At 38.7% G+C, this 19816-nt stretch overlaps 1 protein-coding gene across 1 annotated transcript in view; it reads right to left on the bottom strand.

Moving 5' to 3' along the window:
* UROC1 (urocanate hydratase 1) overlaps positions 1-19816 on the bottom strand; it is a 1269467-nt gene that overhangs the window by 581148 nt on the left and 668503 nt on the right. The window contains exon 10 of the mRNA XM_044078604.1: positions 3173-3261. Coding sequence (XP_043934539.1) covers positions 3173-3261 — 89 coding nt within the window. The remainder of the gene's footprint in view (positions 1-3172; positions 3262-19816) is intronic.

Raw genomic sequence — 19816 nt, 5'->3', positions numbered from 1 at the left:
ACCTGTTCTTTGGATATATAGGGCAGGGGAGCTGTTGAAGGCATGGTTTGTGATATGTTTGGAGGGGATAAAGGGGAGAAAATTTCACCAAACCTGTCCGCTATTAGGTTAGCAATTTCTGCAGGATCAGTGTGGGTGATATCATTTGTCACTAGTTCAGCACATGTCTGTGTCATACCTTTAAGGCAACAGATGTAGGTGAAGAAAGCCTTATGGTTATCCTTAGCTGTCTTTGCTAAATTTTTCTCAAAGTTGCCCTTACAGGATTTTATAAGCAGTCTTATTTGTTTATTTAGGCTTAGGAGGGTACTTTTCCATTGCTGGGACCTCCCTTTGGTATTCTTAACAGCTTCTTATGCTTGTTGTAGTTTATTTATGCAAGATATCCACTAGGGTGGCTTGTTTTTTCTTGAGATTCTTTCTCTGTTCCTATCCGGCACAGCCAAGTCTATACATTTGTATAAGTGTTGCTACAGGGCATCAGAGTATACTTTAGTATAATTGCCAAGAACATATGTGGGGGCTGGGACTTGGAAATCATTTATACCAACCCTAGGAGGGTAGAGTCGGCTTTGGTGAAGTTTTTTAACCTGACCACTTCTGATGGGTTTTAGAGTTATTGCCACTTTAAAAGTGACTGACTTGTGATCATATTTTACTAATGAGGGTCCTATACTTATGGTAGTGCAATGGTCTCTCATGTTGGTGAGAACCAGGTCAAGTATATTTGAGCCTGTTGTAGGATTTTGTAGAATTTGCTCCAAGGCATTTGAGTTAAAGTCATGAAACTTTTGTGCAAGTATGTTGGGGCTTATATAGGTTTCCCAGTTGATGGTAGGATAGTTAAAATCTCCCACGACAAGAGTGTTAGGTGTATTTTGATTGACTCAAGTAAAGCCAAATAAGCTGCAGGAGCATCTTGAGTCATGGAGGGAGACCTGTAACTAGCAATGACTTGAAGGGAGGTCTTACCCATGATAATCTGAACTTGGAGTAGCTTCATAGAGTTATCTTGTCTAACCAGTCTGGAGGAGTATTTACCTTTAATGTAGATATACTCCACCACCTTTGGTTCTCACACTTTCATTTTGTGGTCTGAAGGTGTGGAAGGCATTGTAGCCTTGAAAGGCCAGGGTACTCTCTGTGGCCTTGAACCAGGTTTCTGTGACTGCACAAATGTCTATATTATCCTAGGAAATGAATGCTTCCAGACAGTGCAGCTTTTGGTTTAAACTCCTAGCACTCAGCAGCATAACCTTTATTTTGTTTGGGCTGGATATTTTCACATCAAAGTTTTGTTTTTGAGACCTTGCCTATAAAAGGCACCATGAGGGAGGCAAGAGCCTTAGCCAGCAGCCAAAAGCTCAGAGGTGCCAGGTGCAGACCATCTCTGGCAAAGCAGAGAGATCTATCACCCATGTCATCCCAAGCTGACAGAAACTGGATCCCCTTTCAATGATACCAGAAACTAAGCCAAGTTATTAAAGTCAATAATTTTTTGTTGATATTGTGACATCATTCTAGGCGAGAGTAAAATGCTGCTTAAGGCTAGGGACATACCTGCCTGGGGCACATATTCAAAGAGCTAAATCTCGTCTCTCTTCATATAGTCTTTGAGGTGCATCTCAAGTCGTTCACACTAACATGAACTATGTTGGAGCCATAACAGTACTTGTTGAGTGACATGAGTGCATGTGTGATCTGATGAATCCTGGCACTCGACAGACAGATGACCATGACTTTCTCCTTATCCAACCTGGTGAGGGGGACATCAGTGTGTCTCACTATAGAATCTCCAATAACAAGAAAATTACGTTTGGGTGTGTTGCGCCTTAAAAGCCTAGTTAGCAAGACACTGGTGGTGCTGTGTGTCTTGAGTGCTGTGTCTGGTGTAGCAACCTTGTGCTTAGGAGGTGTCTGGAGTTTAAGTAAATTTTTGGAGAGTACCTCCGCGTATGGTGGTCTATGTGTTGAGTTCAAGCTTTGTGTACGAGTTGTGATATGTGTGCATTGTGTAAGAGTTGTGGTGTATGAGCTGACAACTTATTCGGTGTTATTGTTTGGTGAGTGAGAGAGCAGGGATTCCAGCTTCTCGGCATAGATACATTTCTTGCACTCCAAACTAGAGTGATTTTGTAGTAGAGGGTTGTCTGTGTACATGAAGCAGTTGCTATACTCCCTCAGGGGACCCATATTAACCAGGTTGGCAGGAGAAACAAGGGTAGTCTGCCTCTCCATAATGCTAGATTTAGCCCAGTTACTGAGTACAACATTTGTTGATCACACAGTAGTTTTGGAAGATCAGTGGAGCAGTATAGTCCTACACTGTTACAAAAATATTCAATTATTTTTATAAAGTCAGTGGTCTGACCATCTAGCACATCTTGCCTCTAGACAACCCATTTTTTTCCTCATGCTATTTAGTGTAGCACTCCCATAACCTTGAGTGCGTCTCCCCTTTTAACACAGAAATATCTAAGAGGTAATTTAAACTTATTTTCAGTTAAGGGGAGTGAGGTGAGTTATACTAGCTGGCCGTCATATATGGCTGGTTAGAAGTTTTTCTTGGTGATTAATATCCCTGTGTTCTTCATGAATTTGGGATACATTATACAAAGCATACTATCCTAGACATGAAACATGCCACAAATGGTGTGCTTCCAGGTTACCCTGGCACTACTTAATTCTGAAAGCCCGTTCCTCCTCTTTCCACCAAGAGTCATTCCCTAGTGTTGTGGCTATCTTGCTTTAATGGCCAACCCTGTTTGACTCCTAACAGTTGCAGTGTTGCTAACCAAACCTGCACCACTGGGAATATAATTAGGGTTTAATCCTAGTTTTCCAATGATCAATCCAGTTTTCTGTAGACAGTTCACAAAGATCTTAGACAAAAGCAGAATGCATAAAAATACAATGGCAAAAATGAGCTCCCTGAAACAGCCGCCATGATTAATGGAAGGAAAACACAGTAGGAAATGGTGTGCAACGTGATATGCATAAACCTTAAGACACCTGGCACCCAGACACTGCAGATAACTTTCATAAAGTGGTTCACTTGATGTCAAGCATTCTAATAATTAAACATCTGGTAGATATGAACTGTAGAAAACTGTAATCTGTAAATCTTATGGAGAAAACAAAATCTATAAAACACAAAAAGATAACTGTGTACCTGATATGAAGGATGCAATCATCTAAGTTATTTGTAATCTGCATCAGCCAACCTTGCTGGTATCTTTTCTTCAGTGGAATCGCATCAATCTGCAAACAAAAATATTGCAATAGTAATTGTTACAAAGATAGATGGGTAAAGACAGTACACTGACAAAGAAATGACAATAAAACCTTTAAACAGAAAGATGAAGTGACAGTTTAGAGTTGCTGCAAAATAAAATGCAATTCAATGTTTTTTTTTAATTTCCCCACACCGAAAAAGGACTTATGAGGTAGTAGTTATGTACAGTAAAGGTTTCAATCTAAGCACCTAGAGGGTGTTGGCAGCAGGGCATTTGTATGTTAATGAGTTTTTGTTCAAGACTCAGAGAGGTGGGAAATGCAAGCTTTTTATCAAAAGGAAAGAAAATAAGTTTTTTATTTACATTCTGCTTAAATATTTTAAGTTGCATTATAGTGACCTGTATGACAATTCTTTTCTTTTTTTTTTACATCTCAAACGTTTGGCTAACCCATGGACAAAAAGCAATCTGTTTGCATTTTTTAGTTTTTTCTGGGACCTTAATCTTGTAGCTTTATATGCAGTTGTGTGAAGATTGCATATTACTGCAAGATTTCAGCATTGTTCATACATTATACAGCACTTCTATTTATTTCCATAAGTAGAATTACATGTAAAAGGTAGCTTTTTTGTATTTTGAACCCAGTCTGTGGTCTCAGTTATGTAGCTTCTTTTAAATTTGTGGCAAAATGGATCTTTTGTCAGATTTGAGCTTCATTTGCTCATTTTTTAGTGTTGCTGGTAAATTCCTGCATATTTTAGTGCCTTAGTCTGTGGCAGCATTGCACCAGCAGCAGTACTGTGAATTCCGCTCCAGGATTTGTGCTTCAGTACTTCATAAAGCTGTATATACTTGCTTAAAGTTGCAAACCACTGTTATTTACCATGCTACTGGTTCACCTACCCCATTGAGACATTAAAACGTTTCTGAAATTCTAACCATAGGACTAGAGTTCCAGTTTGAATTTCCCCTCAACCTTCTCAACCTCTTCTTGTGCTTTTAAAAGGCTGTCTCTCTGTCTTCCATCCCTTGTGGTAACTGACTTCCAAAGACCCACCCTCCCCTCTTTCATAGCTACTGTTTGTTGTGTAACCTATTTAAGTACTTTCTCACCCACTGTTTTCCAGATATCCATAACACTAAGTGCCCACCCAGCAAACCAGTATTGCACTTGAGTAAACCTCCCTCACTACAAATGGTCTTCTGCTCATTTTTCACAGCTTGGCTCCCTCGCCACACTTTGAAGTGGTCCTGTATTAATCCTGCTTCATCTTTGGCAGATGAGAGATTTTATTGTTTTGCACTTCAATTAACCGTTTAGAGTGTTACAGCTTTGTTTTTGCTTTATTTGATGATTTTGTCTTTAAATCATTCTAAAGGACCCTAAAACTTGAAATTGCCTTGTCAAGGTAGTTTTAAGTTGTTTTGTTGTTGTAGCATTATACTTGCAAGCAATCTTTCTTGGTTAGCAGTGCCCTATACAAACAAAAATGCACAGAAAGTAAATTTATCAATAAAAACACACTTAAAACTGAATCCCATAACTTAGTGTGGCTAAAACAAAGCCATTGCTTGGAGATAAGCTTAGAGAAGGCTAGTCTTGACATTAAACAACACTGCTATCAAATCTTAGCACAAATCTAATCTAGTCTAGTGCCAAACCTCAGAGACCACCCAAAGAGACCTCTGTATAAACCAGTCCATGAACTACAGTAGCCCACCCAGATGCAGGTCTGGACAACATGGATATGCAATTTCCAAATGTCCCCATAGCCAGCTTAGTACATATAGACATCCCTTGACAACGTAGCAATTGTCTCATGTTCACAGGCAACCATTTAATCCTTAAAAAAAACAAACAGTATAAGAGATACACGTACAAATTTGACTGGAGGCAAACATTTCACCTACAGACAAGGTTGTCAAGAACAAACACCACATCCAACTCACAGTTTCCATCACACACACACAGACTAACCGATGCTGAGGCACTAAAAAGCAATCTTCCCAAATCTCAAAGACCTCCTAAGCCTATAAATCACAACACTTATTGTGACAAAGGGGGATACTGCCAGCCCAGCTATCTAGAATTTTGTAAATAATTATAGGTCACTGGTAAATACCAAAATGATTTCCAAATACAATATTAATAACATAGATAAACCCTTTTCCTTTAAAGAATTAAAGGAACAAATAAAAACTCTTAAGACAAAAAAGGCACAAGGGCTGGATGGCCTAATTCTGGAATTTTACAAACACTTACTTGATAACATCTTGAAAATCTTACTCAATGCATGCCAAGAAGTTAAAACTACAGCAAACATCCCTTTCTCATGGAAATATTCTGTCTCATCTCTCCCATCTTAAAACCAAATAAAGAGCCCATCCTTTGCACATCATACAGGCCAATCTCATTGCTTAACATGGAATACAAGATATTCATGTATATCTTAGCAGACAGATTAAATAATATTCTTTCAATATTGCTTCATGAAGACCAAACTGGGTTTATCAAAAACAAAAAAGTAAAAGACAATGTAATTAGATTTATATCCTTAATAGACTTGGCAAACAAGAAAAAAATGAACTTTCTGTTTTAAGCCTTGATATAAAGATTTTGACTCCCCAAATTGGCCATATCTGTTTAAAGCAATGCAAAAATACAATTTCACCCCAAACTTTATAGGATTAATTAAAAAAACTATATGAAAAGTCCATAGCCAATGTAAAGATTGGATCTTATCTATCTAGCACATTCAAAATATTTAGAGGTACTAAACAGTGGTCCCCCTCTCCCCATTACTCTTTGCCCTGGCTATTGAGCCTCTTGCAAATTATGTTAGAAATAATGACAGTGTTAAAGGATATAAAGTGTCAGACAAATTATCCCCAAGGTGCAACTGCTGATGACCTACTAACTTCTAATGATATTGAAAATTCACTAGATCACCTATTACATAATCTAGACTTCTTTGCAAACATCTCTGGTCTAAAATTCAATCACAGCAAAAATCAGGCACTTCTAGTGAATATAAATGTTACTACAAAACTTAGATCAAAAGAGACAAACTGGAAGGGCACGCATATTAAATATCTAGGTATCATTATTGAATCTAATTATAAAAATTCACCCACATCCAATTACCAACAACTTTTAAACTCAATTACTAGTCTAATAGACAACTGGAACAGATTCCTTCACATTTGAAGACAGACTAACTTTAATCAAAATGATACTGTTACCTAAAATCTTATTCATTGGCCAAGCATTAATAATTCACACACCTGTCAAAATTAAACTGAAACTTAATAACGTATTACTTAATTTCCTTTGGTATCCCAAAAAAAACAAGAATTTTTCTTCTCTGGCACACCACAAGCTAGGATGAAGGAGCTATAGGGTTTCCAAATATTGATTTTTATTTAAACTCCTCATTTATTAACATAGTGTAGCTTTGGAATAATACTTCTTATACATCATATTGGAAATTAATACATGAAACCTTAATTCTTAATAGTAATAGGAAATTGCTTAAACCATATACTCATATACATACAGACATCTTTATATGGATTTTAAAAATATACATTCAAAGTAAAAGGTCAAAACTTGTTTGCGCACCTCTTATAAACTAAATATTGCTGTCGTTTAAAAAGCTTATGTTTTCTAATCAATTAAGAATTTATTAATAATTATGTTTCCTATTGCTTAAACAAATAAATGTTTGATATCTTTTGATACTCAAAATGTTAGAATTTAAAAAGGGTGACCTGTTGTATTGGAATCAATTTCTCTCAGCTAATAAAAAAAGTTCTGCAGACTATTTGATCAGCAGATATAGTTAGCAAAATTGCAACTGGCTGGACATCCAAACTTGTAAAGATTTTATGCATACTAAGCTCGCACCCTCATTAGAGGCATACGATAAAAGCAAATTAAAAATCTTGGATTTTATCTCAACAATTATTAATAGCTCACCTAAGAATAAATCATACATATCAGCTATTTATAAAATTCAAAGAAATTATTTTAGCAAAATGTTTCTTTTTGGAATTATTCAAGTGAAGTTAATAGATAAGTATTTTCAGAAAAAGATAAAAAAAAAGTGTTTACAGTTGGTGACGGAATCTTCCCTGCATAAACATGGAACTTTTTACATAGATGTTTTTGAACTCCACATAGACTAGCAATAATGTACAATAAAGATTAAATGAAATGTTGGAGATGTGGACACCCTGATGCTGACTGGATACATGTGGTTAACTGCAAAATAATTTCCCCATTTTGGTTAGACTAAATATCTTTGTAAAGCTCTATGGAACGACAACTGTATAAGTTCTGACTCCCTTATCCTTTTCAATATTCCTGAAGTAATTCCTAAAAAAACAAACATGTTTACTATCATCTATCATCTCTATAGCAAGGACAATTGTTACAAAAAATTGGAAATCCCAATCTACTCCTGTCTTTAAAGTTGCATTTATTCATCTTGTGAAATACATCTGTAAGAATAAGTTTGTTACTATAAAAGCAAGGACTAACAACACAACCAATAATTTAATTGCTTGGACAAAATTGTCTAATCTGTTAGAGAAATAAGCGTTTTCCTATGTATATTGCTTTTTTAGTTGTTATGGACATTGCATATAGTTTGTTTTTTCTTGTTACTATACTGTTAAGTTGTGTTATAAAATGAATATAAACATTTTAGAAAAAATGATTTGTGCAAGATGCTTGTGTTACAACTGTATTAGGACTGTATGTTATATGTATATCAAAATGCTGGTACAGAAGTTTGTGTTGAAAAGGGTTTGTAAAGTACTGAGCTTAAAAATGTAACCACAGTGTACTCTACTGGAAAGGAACAGAAATATATATACACTATTGTAACTGTTTAAATGTATATATTTTAACAATGGAAACTGGGACACAGGAGGTTAACTTCAGAAAAATAGCTGAAATTAAATTACTTTATGGCTGGGCCATAAAAAAGATGTTATCTATCAGTTTCAGTGAAGCAACAGACACAATGTCTGTGCTGAGAAGTTTTCTGTATTGTCTTGGAAGTGTTTTATTGTTTTACAACATCCAGGATCTGCAAAGATCTGAGGAAAAGCCCATGTGTGTGTATTTTCACAGATATATGGTAAATACTGCTAGCTTTCAGCAGTAGGGGGTTTACCTATGATAAGAGTCAGATGACAAGAAATTATGTCATTCTGCAAGCTATCCTAGCAGTAATATTTGACATATTAATTTAAGAAGTCTCCGAGAGAGAGACTGCATTCTCTATTCTGTCTTTGACCTGACAACATCAGCTGGAGGATCCATTCACCACATCTGCCTTGCTGCTCTAATTAAGTAATTGTACTGGGGAACAGTATAATTCTCTTAGATAGTCAGGAATATAGCAAAGCTTATTTCAGATATTTTCCTTTATTTAAGACTGTCTTGCAATGTTGTTTTAAATATTTCTTGTGATTTTGAACTCTGATATCACTGTAAATATATACTATTTTCTTGTTCTTTTAATATTTATTATTAAATATATTTAAACCTTTCATTGTGGCTGATCTTTGTGAGACATACTCAAGTTCTGAGAGTACTTGTGTATTTATTTGGTGACACTGTGTAGGCCACTCCTAATAACCTTGCTCTTGGTCAAACTACCATTTGTATTGATAGTAACATTACACAGCAAGATTGGATACCTTTTGTTAAGGGTCTTAAAGTAGCTGCTAAAGAGGTGGCCAGTGGCAGGAATAACTACCTTATAGTCTGGGAAAAAGGGAGCATAGCTAGTAAACCTGTGCCAGCCTTTCCCGTGTGTGTGTGTGTGTTTGTGTAAAAATCAAATCACCAAGCGTGTGTGTGTGTTCGCTACTTGGGCAGGGAAACAAAGCACTGGTTGGACAGAGCAAGTGCTGGAGGTCTTGGCTTGGCCACTCAGCTGAGATCTCAACTCTATAGCTGTGCCAGTGGAAAGTCTTACTTAGGATCTGGATAAAGAGGCCTGGATTGACTGTGGTCTATCTATGTGCTCTTAAGGGAAATTGTAACTGAAGCAGTGAGCTGCATCTAGAAATAGTGTGTGTACTTGTAATCCTACTAATGTACATCCCTCACTGGTAATAGTGGTGAGGATTGAAGCTCCTTGATTACTTGGCCAGTGGTGGGGCATCACACCTATCCTTAGCAATCTCTAAAGCACTCACCAAAAGCAACACCAACCACCATATATACACTTACATCCAGTGAAGCCCCAACAGCAAAACCCATAAGGCAAGCTAACACATTACCCAGGACTCTTTTCATAGGGAGATCCATTTTATGACACACACATTCTGGAGTCACCAGTTAGTTGCTTATCTGGAGCCACGATCTGCCACGTTACACATGCATTCATGTCACTACACCATAGGTACCAGTATGATTGTATTATAGTCCATGGGGGCATGAATGACTTGAGACTTACTTTCCTTGACTATAAGAAGGGAGACTGTTGATTTCTCTGAATGCGCATCTCAGGCAGGTATGTGTCTTGCATTGAGCAGCATTCCACTTTCACCAAGGACAATGCCACAGTATGAACAAAAGATGATAGACTTCAATAATTGGCTTAGTTTCTGGTGTCTTTCCAGGGGGATTCAATATTTGTCAACATGGGAAGACATGGTTAGCAGACCACATTGCTTTGCAAAAGATGGTCTGCACCTGTCTTCCCTAGGCTTCTGAATATTGGCTAAAACTTTATCTATCACCTTAGAGTGTTTTTAGGCAACACCAAATTGACAAATCTACTGACATAGCAAATAAAACCTGAAGAAACATAAAGGTGTTGCTGCTTAATATATTAAAGGCCTAAGCAAGAAACTCCACAACCTATAAGCTCTCCTCACTCTAGAGAATATAGACGTGTGTGCTGTTACCAAGACATGGTTTAAATATGAGAAAGTACACTGGCAGTGTAAGGCTTCAGTACTTTCCACATATACAGACCATCAGCTGCACAGACAGGGGCAAAAAGTGAAGAAGTCTCCATCTACATTAGCAGTAAACATAACTCTACATTGGTTAGGCAAGATGATGCCCTGTAATTTATTCATGTGCAAATCATTATAGACAAAGTCCCATATCATATCCTAGCAAGCTACAGGTCACTCTATATGTCCCTAGAATCTCATAGCTCATACCTACACATAACAGAAACATTCACCATTAAACCAAATACCCTCTATTCATGGGAGACTAACTACTCCACTACAGACTGAGAAACATACTGCCTCATACTCACAGGCAAAATGATTCCTGGACTTTAACACAAATACCCTTGATCAGATAATGAGCACATCCACCAGAGGTTCAAACACACTGAACCTGGTTATCACCAATATGGGAAAGCAATGTCCACCTCCTCTCCCAAGTGTCATGTCTCACTAGTGAAGTCAGACCACAAAACTGTCCCCTTCAAAATAAAAATGAACATGGTAACCCCAGCAAACCCTGTAACAACTGGGAACTATTTCAAAGCAAACTACATTCTATTAAGCAATAGTTTGTCAAAATGCAATACCCCTTCCAATCCTGTGTTCACAGCAACCATTTCCGAATTGTACAGAGACTACCTGTCCAAACATGTAAATGGCTGTAAAGAGGCTGCAGTACCTACAAGAAAAAAGCCCAAAACAAACTAAAACTGGTGGAATCCTAACTGTAACAGGGTATATAACAAAAGAAAAGAGGTCACGGTTAAAATCAGGAAAAAGCAACACCCAGAGTGATAGGAGCTCTCTAATTAAATTAAACTAATCAGGAAACTAATTAAGTCTAACAAGGCCAATTATAAGGTCAGGATAGCCTCACATGCTGAAGACAACCACAAGGCCTTCAACAGCTAAGTCAGAAACCTCAAAGGCAGCAAACATCAGTGTGTCAAAGTGGTGATCAGTGGTGCCACTTTCAATGAGCAGAGTGACATAACGAATTTGATGGCTGACAAAATAAGCTCAAACTTCAAACCCCCCACTCTTCTGCCTCCCTCCATGAAATACGTATTGACATACCCCCCCCCCCCAACAACTTAACAGGGAGCAGGTCCTGGTGGTTTTCATGAAGGCCAAAATAACAGCCTCAATAGGACCTAACATTATCCTGGGATGTCTCCTAAATAGTTTATAACATGACCTATCAGGGTCACTTTTCAACTACAGCTTCAAAACAGGCTTTGTACCATGAGACTGGAGGGCTGCAACAGTTATCCCAGAACCCCAGAAACTACAGACGTATCAGACTGACTAGTCTAATACACAAAGCCATGGAAATGATCAGCAAGGACATAGGCAACCTTCAGACACTGGACCCAACCCAGTTTAGCTTTGCCAAGGGAAGGTTATGCCTGATGGGCTTCTTTGAGAAGGTCACCAAGGCAATGGATGAGAGGGAAATGGTGCATACCACCTATCTGGACCTGGCTAAGGCATTCAATACAATACCCCAGTTGAATACAGTTGATAAAATCACTGAACTGGGCATGACCCCCCAAGATAACTCGCTGGATTGTCAGCTGGCTCTCAGACAGGACCAAGGAAGTCAGGATTGGTGATACCAACTCCACTAAGAGACAACTCACCAGCAAGGTACCACAGGGCTTCATGATGGGTCCACTCCTATTTGGCATCTACTTCTCAGTGGTAAAGACTAATGTGAAGGGCCTTTAGCAGACCAGATTCACAAAGTACTGCAAATTGGGAGCTATCATAGATTCCTCCATGACACAAACATCTTATAAGATGGTCTATCACAGACTCAATGCCAAGAAATGCATTATAGTGTTTTTTTGGGAAAACTGTGACTCATGTTAATTACCCCATCAATAAATTGATCTAGTCTTTGACCAACATGTGGCTAAGGTAATAAGAAAATAATTCTGTGTCACTCAGCTTATAAGTGAGGGTATGGCATCCAGGTGCAAGGAAGTCATAGTGCCACTTTATTTGGCCCTTAGCACACCCATCACTGATTATAATGCCCTCCTCAACAGCATGTACCTGACCAGACACATGCAACAGGTAGAATGCCCACAGAAACTCCTTACCAGGAGAATCCAAGATATAAACATATTGTATTGGGTGGATTGCCTTAAAGCCCTATTGCTATACTCTGTCTCCTACAGGTTACTGACAGCCAATCTATGCCTGGCATACAAGGCATCCTCAGATACAGCTCGGATGGATATTTAGCACATCTGCAAAATGAACAGCTTCAGAACCACTAGATCCAAGGATTTAAATTTTGCTTCCGACATAAATAAGACATATTGGCAATACAGAAGATCCCCAAGCTCTGGAGCCTGCTCACCATCCATGTGAAACAGAGTCCATCCCTAACCCTAACCTTGACCAATGGATGTAAAATAGGAAATTTGCCTGGGTGTTGCCCACGTCCCCAGTAGACAAAGGCAGACAGTAATGCTCAAACATACCATCATGCATAACCTCTAAGAATTTCCTTACTAACATACTCCCTTCTAATAAATGACCATAATACATAGGGACACAATTGGGTTGAATTGCAAGTCTAGGCTTATGAAGGATCTGGTGGTCATTAGCCTGTATATACCTAGGAACCTGTGCCCCCCCCCCCCCGCAACTATATATAACAACTCTGAGATCTCACTAAGGTGGGGAAAAGGGCAAAGTTGTGCTGTTGGCCAATTAGTTACTTACCCTATAAAAAATGTCGAGGTTAGCTGAAGTTAGTTTCGATGGATAGTTGTCGATGAAAGAAGATTTTGATGATCTAATATAGACCCTTTTAGATTTATGTCCCATTTTGGCAGTAATTTCATTCTCCTGTTGTGCTGGGGGAAGTTCTAATTCTCTCTCTCTTATACTTATTCCTGTTCATTTTTTAATATTTTCTTGTTTGATTCAGATGGGGTAGTTGAGAAGGGGGGTTTGTTTTTATTTTAATGGATTTTTTGCTTAGCTTAAATGGGGCTAAGGTAGGGTTTTAGAATATCATCACTGATTGAAACTCAAAGATTCAGGGATAAGTGTGATTTAGAACTGAGAGTTCATAGGTGTTCACTAGGCTAATTGCCCTGGAGCCTTTACAAGCCTAGCCTATAGGATTACCCTGGCGTCATGCCACCCAACCTTAGTTCCCAGTGCCTCTGTCAAGTAGAGCCACTGGACTGATCCCCGGGGTGAATTTTCTATTTCCCATCCACTCATCAAGATTTCTCTTGAAGAGGGCCAGTGAGGCATTCTGCTTGACATGTATGGGAAGTCTGTTCATAGCATGGACAGTCTTCTGCATTATGAACCTGTCCCTCCAGCTTGTTCTGTTGACTGTGGTAAAGAGGTTGAGGTCTCTGGAGTGTGCAGTGCAGAGGGATTGGGATTTCTTTAGATGTAGCATTTCTAACAGAGCTGGGTCAGACATGGCTTTGTAAGTCAAGCAGAGATCGCCTCTAAGTAGGCGATATGAGACAGACAATAGTTGGAGTTTTTTTTGAGTCTGTCCATATAGGACAAGTGTTTAAGGCCTAAGATCCTATTTGTGAGGTATTCTTGCTGCTCTCCAGTTGTTGAAGGTGTCTAGTGAGGTACATACCAAATGGGGCATTGTACTCGATGATTGGCCTAATGAGGGAAGAGTAGAGGGAGACAATGACCACTTTCTTCCTGGATGCAATGAGATGTGCCACATGTTTGGTAAACACTTGCCATCTTCGACAAAAGCAAGTGTTCACTAAACATGTCATAATATTTAATTTAGCAGCCTTATTGCTCTTTTATTTTCAAATATGATTTGTAAGTAGTAATAAAAAGCTGGGAAATAAAAAATACAGTAGTTTACTATAGTAAATATCATTGCCTATTGTGTCCCACAAAAAGCCACTTAAGACAGTGCTCTGGGCCGAGTCTAAAAATGGCCGATGTGCATTGGAGCTTTAAATCTCAAAATGCTTCACATCTTCCTTCTCGTTGATCATAAACTGTAAAACATGAATGTTTCAAGCTCATCTAAAGCAAAATTATTTTAACTCCTTTTGAACAATTGTTATATAATCTGTAAAAGTGAAAACTGGATTTTTCAATCAGGAACAAAAAAAAAAGAAAAAAACTGCTTCCTAGTCGGTGATAATTTCCTTTGAATCCAATTGCTTGCCAGGACTTTCAACAGTGCTTGTAAAATTAATGTACTGACTTTATCAAGATCACAGATCTGCTAAATTTCCACTTTTATAAAATACAAGCGATCCAATTCTCTAAAGCATTTGAGTAAAGAACAGTAATTTTCCTCTTATTTATTTATGCAACCTTCTCAGAAAAAATATTTATTAATTAACATGATTTCAGACGTTGGTTATGTTATACTACTAACTTCAACACATTATACAGTGTACATAGTATTGTAGTTAGGATACATAAATCATTAGTTATCTAATTATCTGAAAAGTCATTTGATTTTTATGAATTATTTTGAATGCTGTATCAAGAATTAATTTAAAGAATATGACATTTTGCATTAACAGCCATAAAAATAAACTGGAAACAAAACTATTGGTTTGGCTAGCCCCAGTTGAGGAATAGGCAGTTAAGCTGACATGCTACTTGTTGCTTCCCTAGAATTACCTTAATTGCTGTTACAGATTCCTAGATTCATAACAATTCCAATGCTACCACTACTCTAACCTCAGGCTGCACCTCCTTTCTCCAGGAGAACATACCAAGTAATTCAGAGGAAACTTGTGAAAACCCCTCCAGCCATATAGGTTATGCTTAAAGGACGGTAGTGAGTCATACTGCTTAACATGCAGAGGAGGTTTATTCCACACATTAGGGACACACAGTTATAAAACTCTTTCCCTCCACTGTATTTTATTTTTCTTTTAATGATGATTTAGGTCCCTGAATCTATTGTTGGTAGGTATTGGACTTATGGATGTAATGGAGGTCCAGGACAACAGTCTCTCTAATGACATGGAAAGCGAGACAGAGATCTCCCCTCAAAAGTCTATAGGATACCAAATAAAGGGATAGAGTTTCCAGCTTCTTTTAACAGCACAGCAACTTTAGGCCTATCATTTTTTTTTGTTAGGAAACTCTGGGGTCTTGCCAATTGTTTGACATGTTTAGTGAGATCCATCTGATCAAAGATGAGTGATTATCTCTTTATACCTTAGTGATTTTCCACTGGTAATTAGCTGTGCTAAACAAAATGATTTCCTGACAACCATCAAGTCTAATAATATTCTTGAAATTGCAGTTTATGAAGTTAGTTATATTATTTTTTCCATGGCTTTACATGTGAGGCTTGTTAGACTGACAAAGCTATAATTACCCAGGTCAGCTGTAAGGCCACACTTACAGAGGGGCATCGCCACTGCAGTGTACCACTCATCAAGGATTCAACCAGTAGCTAAGCGTACGAGTCTGTGACATGCTCAACAGTAAATAAACAACCAAGTACACTGTTCCCATGGAGGAAATACTTTTGGTCTTGGTTAGCACTTCCAGTAAATGCTCATTAGAGATAACTGAGGCAGAAAGGGAGTCAGGTGTTTCAAAGCTTTAGATAGTAGTCAAAGGGGTAAAAAGAGCTTAATTTGTTTGCAGAGACATTGGCAATCTCAAAGGGTCATAAAAGAGTGATGTAGAGTGCAGTTTATTAGTTTACTACTTCTTTTGGCTATTCCCATTAGGGGTCGGCACAGTAGATCATCTGTTTCCATTTCTTCCTGCCCTCCGCATCTTGCTCTGTCACACCAACCATCTGCAAGTCCTCTCTCACCACATCCACAAACCTTATTTTACACCTTCCTCTTTTCCTCTTATCTGGCAGCTCCATCCTTTTCCCAATATACCCAGAATCCCTCCTCAGCACATGTCTAAACCAATGCAGTCTTGCCTCTCTGGCTTTGTCTCCAAACTGTCCAACCTGAGCTGACCCTCTAATATACTGATTCCTAATCCTGTCCATCCTCATCACACCCAGTGCAAATCTTAACATCTTTAACTCTGCCATCTCAAGCTCTGTCTCATGCCTTTTTTGTCAATGCCACCATCTCCAACCCATATAACATCGCTGGTCTCACTACCCTCTTATAGACTTTCCTTTTCACTCTTACTGGTACTAGTCTGTCACAAATCACTCCTGACACTCTTCTCCATCCACTCCATCCTGCCTGTACTGTTGCGTCTTCACCTCTCTTCCACACTCACCATTACTCTGAACTGTTGATCCCAAGTATTTTAAAAACTCATCCACCTTTGCCAGCTCCACTCCCTATATCCTCACCATTCCTCTATCCTGCATCTCATTCACACATATTCTGTCTTAGTCTTGCTGATCTTCATTCCTCTCCTCTCTAGAACATATCTTCAGGTCTCCTCAACCTGGTCCCTACTCTCACTACAGATCACAATGTCATCTGCAAATATCATAGTCCACGGGGACTCCTGCCTGATCTGGTCTGTTAACCTGTCCATCACCATTGCAAATAAGAAAGGGCTCAGAGCTAATCCTTGATGTAATCCCACCTCCACCTTAAATGCATCTGTCACTCCTACCACAGACCTCACCACTGTCACACTACCCTCATACATATCCTGTACACTATTACATACTTCTCTGCCACTCCTGACTTCCTCATACAGTACCGCAACTCCCTCTAGGCACCCTGTCATATGTTTCTCTAAGTCCACAAAGACACAATGCAACTCATTCTGATCTTCTCTGTATTTCTCCAGCAACACTCTCAGAGGAAACACTATCTCTAGTGCTCTTTCCTGGCAAGAAACCATACTTATGCTCACTAATCACCTCTTCCCTTCTTAATCTAGCTTCCACGACTCTTTCCCATAACTTCATGCTGTGACTGATCAGTTTTATCCCTCTGTAGTTACTACAGCTCTGTACATCACCCTTATTCTTAAAAATCGGTACCAAAACACTTTCTCCATTCCTCAGGCATCCTCTCACTTTCCAAGATTTCATTAAACAATCTAGTTAAAAACTCCACTGCCATTTCACTTAAACACCTCCATGCTTCCACAGGTATGTCATCTGGACCAACAGCCTTTCCATTCTTCATCCTCTTCATAGCTGTCCTTACTTCCTGCTTGCTAATCCGTTGCACTTCCTGATTCACTATCACCACATCATCCAACCTTCTCTCACTATCATTTTTTCATTCCTCAGCCCTTCAAAGTACTCTTTCCATCTGCTCAACACATTCTCCTCACCTGCGAGTAAGTTTCCCTCATTATCCTTTATCACCCTTACCTGCTGCACATTTTTTCTAGCTCGGTCCCTCTGTCTAGCCAATTGGTACAGGTCTTTTTCTCCCTCCTTAGTATCCATCCTTTCATACAACTCTCCATATGCCTTAGCCTTCACCACCTCTCTCTTCACTATATGCCTCATCTCCTTATACTCATGTCTACTTTATTCATCTCTCTGACAATCTCACTTCTTCGCCAACCTCTTCCTCGGTATACCCTCCTATACTTCTCATTACACCACCACGTCTCCTTGTCCTCCTTCCTCTGTCCAAATGTCACACCAAGCACCTTTCAACTTATTAGTTTACTAACATAGCTAAATGAGGGTTTAGAATTATCTTTGGCTTTAGAGGATAAGCAAACTTGTGTTCTTTTAGTGGACCTAATAGTGATTTTCAGATTTTTTTGTAATGCTTTTTGGCGTTTTCTTTTAGAAGAGTTTTTTTTTTTTTTTTTTTTTATTCGCTGTATGCATTAAGGAATTTCTTTTGTTGTAGAGTTTATTTAAACCCCTTTGTTGTTAGATGGGTTGCCAAATGGCTTACAAACCAGATACACTCTATCAAAGTGGGTGACTCCACATCAACCAGCAGACCAGTCACCAGCAGCATACCATAAAGGTCAGTGCTGGGCCCCCTCCTGTTTGATATATACCTCTCAGAAATTCAGGTCAAAACTAAGGGGTTGTGGCTGACCAAGTTTGTGGACAACTGCAAACTAAGTGCAATTATTGAATCTCAGTGTTTTCCAGGAGGGTCTTATGCAGACCAACGACTGGAATCTTAGTCACGGTTTCAAACGGAATGCAAAGAAATGCATCATCATTCCCTTCGGCAAAAACAATGTCCCTTCATACTATCAAAACAACAACAATACCTTATGTACCTACAAAGTGGTAAGGGATCTGGGATCCCAAGTTGAGTGCGATCTTAACTTTGACCATGTGTCTGCTGTAGTAAAGAAGGCTTTCTACGTACCATGCTTGATTAGTAAAGGCATCGCCTTGAGGGCAAAGGAGATTATAGCCCCTGTATACTCTGCACTAATCAGGCCCATAATTGAGTATAACGCCCCGTTTGGCATGTACTGTATAAAGCACCTGCAGCAACTGAAGAGAATTTAGAGGTTTCTAGCAAAGAATATAAAGGGACTCCAGCACATGCCTTACACAAACTAACTAAAGTCCCAGTCACTAAACTCTGTATCATATAGACTTCTTAGGGGGAGACTTATGCCTGGCTTACAGTGCAATCTAAGACCCAAACCTAATGAACTTGTACATCCATAAATAAAACGTGACTAGAGCTGCCCATTCCAGGGGCCTAAATATGACCTGCAACTTAAATAGGACATGCTGGAGGGACAGATTTATCTCCTAGTGATTGTCGAGTCTATGGAAGAGGCTACCAACTCATATGAAACTGAGCACCTCTATGACACTGTTCAAAAGAAACCTGGATGAGTGGATGGGCACCATAAATTTTTTACCGGGGATAGTGCCCACAACCTTCCTGAACTTGGGCAGTCATTACTAAATGCAATCCTGGGCATTGACTATTGCATCTATGGTACTACATTGGGATAAAATGGCTAGGCCTGAAATTACCTCTGGGTCATTAGCCTAGCAAATTGCTATGATTCTATGATATATGGAAGTGGACCCCAAGGGTGATTTGGTTCTAGTAGGGACTGCTAGCTTGATACATTTTTCTAAATGGGTGTAGAATTCCACAGTGAAGCTTGTTGTTGTATCAATATATTGGGTGGTGCAGTCATAAGTGAATTTTGATATTTCATCAAGCAGTAGGTTATGGTTGGCACGCTGGAGTTTTTGAATTCGGTGTGGTTTGCTGTAGGGACTTTTGGGAGTTTAGAGAAAAGTCAGAAGTCTGTTGTCATACTTCAATGGGGAAGGAGATACCAAAGGAGTAGTGCAAGAGGAGGTCATATTTGTAAGAATCAAGTCAAGAATTATGTTTTGTACAATCATGGCCTTCAAATCAAGAATACATCCCGACTCAGGTAAAATCAGTTACATTTATTTGTTAGCATTTCTGACTGTTTTGGGACAACAGAGTAATTGTCTTTTATCAAAAAGAAAATGTCATATACTACTTCCCATGATATTTTTTTTCTTTGAAGCATGTTAGATCCATTTCAATTGTTTGTTAATAGCTCTGGCAGTACTTTCAAAAGCAATGGATTTTTTCCAAGACCAAAATACTTTAGCTTACTTATCCCTAGGCTGTGGATAAGTAAAATAATGCAGATGAAAAGAATGAATA

This window comes from Protopterus annectens, chromosome 7.part1 (assembly GCF_019279795.1).
Source record: "Protopterus annectens isolate FY-2018-M chromosome 7.part1, PAN1.0, whole genome shotgun sequence".
Lineage (NCBI taxonomy): Eukaryota > Metazoa > Chordata > Ceratodontiformes > Protopteridae > Protopterus > Protopterus annectens.
Note: the sequence above shows the minus strand (reverse complement) of the source record. Positions and strands in the feature narration are given on the sequence as shown.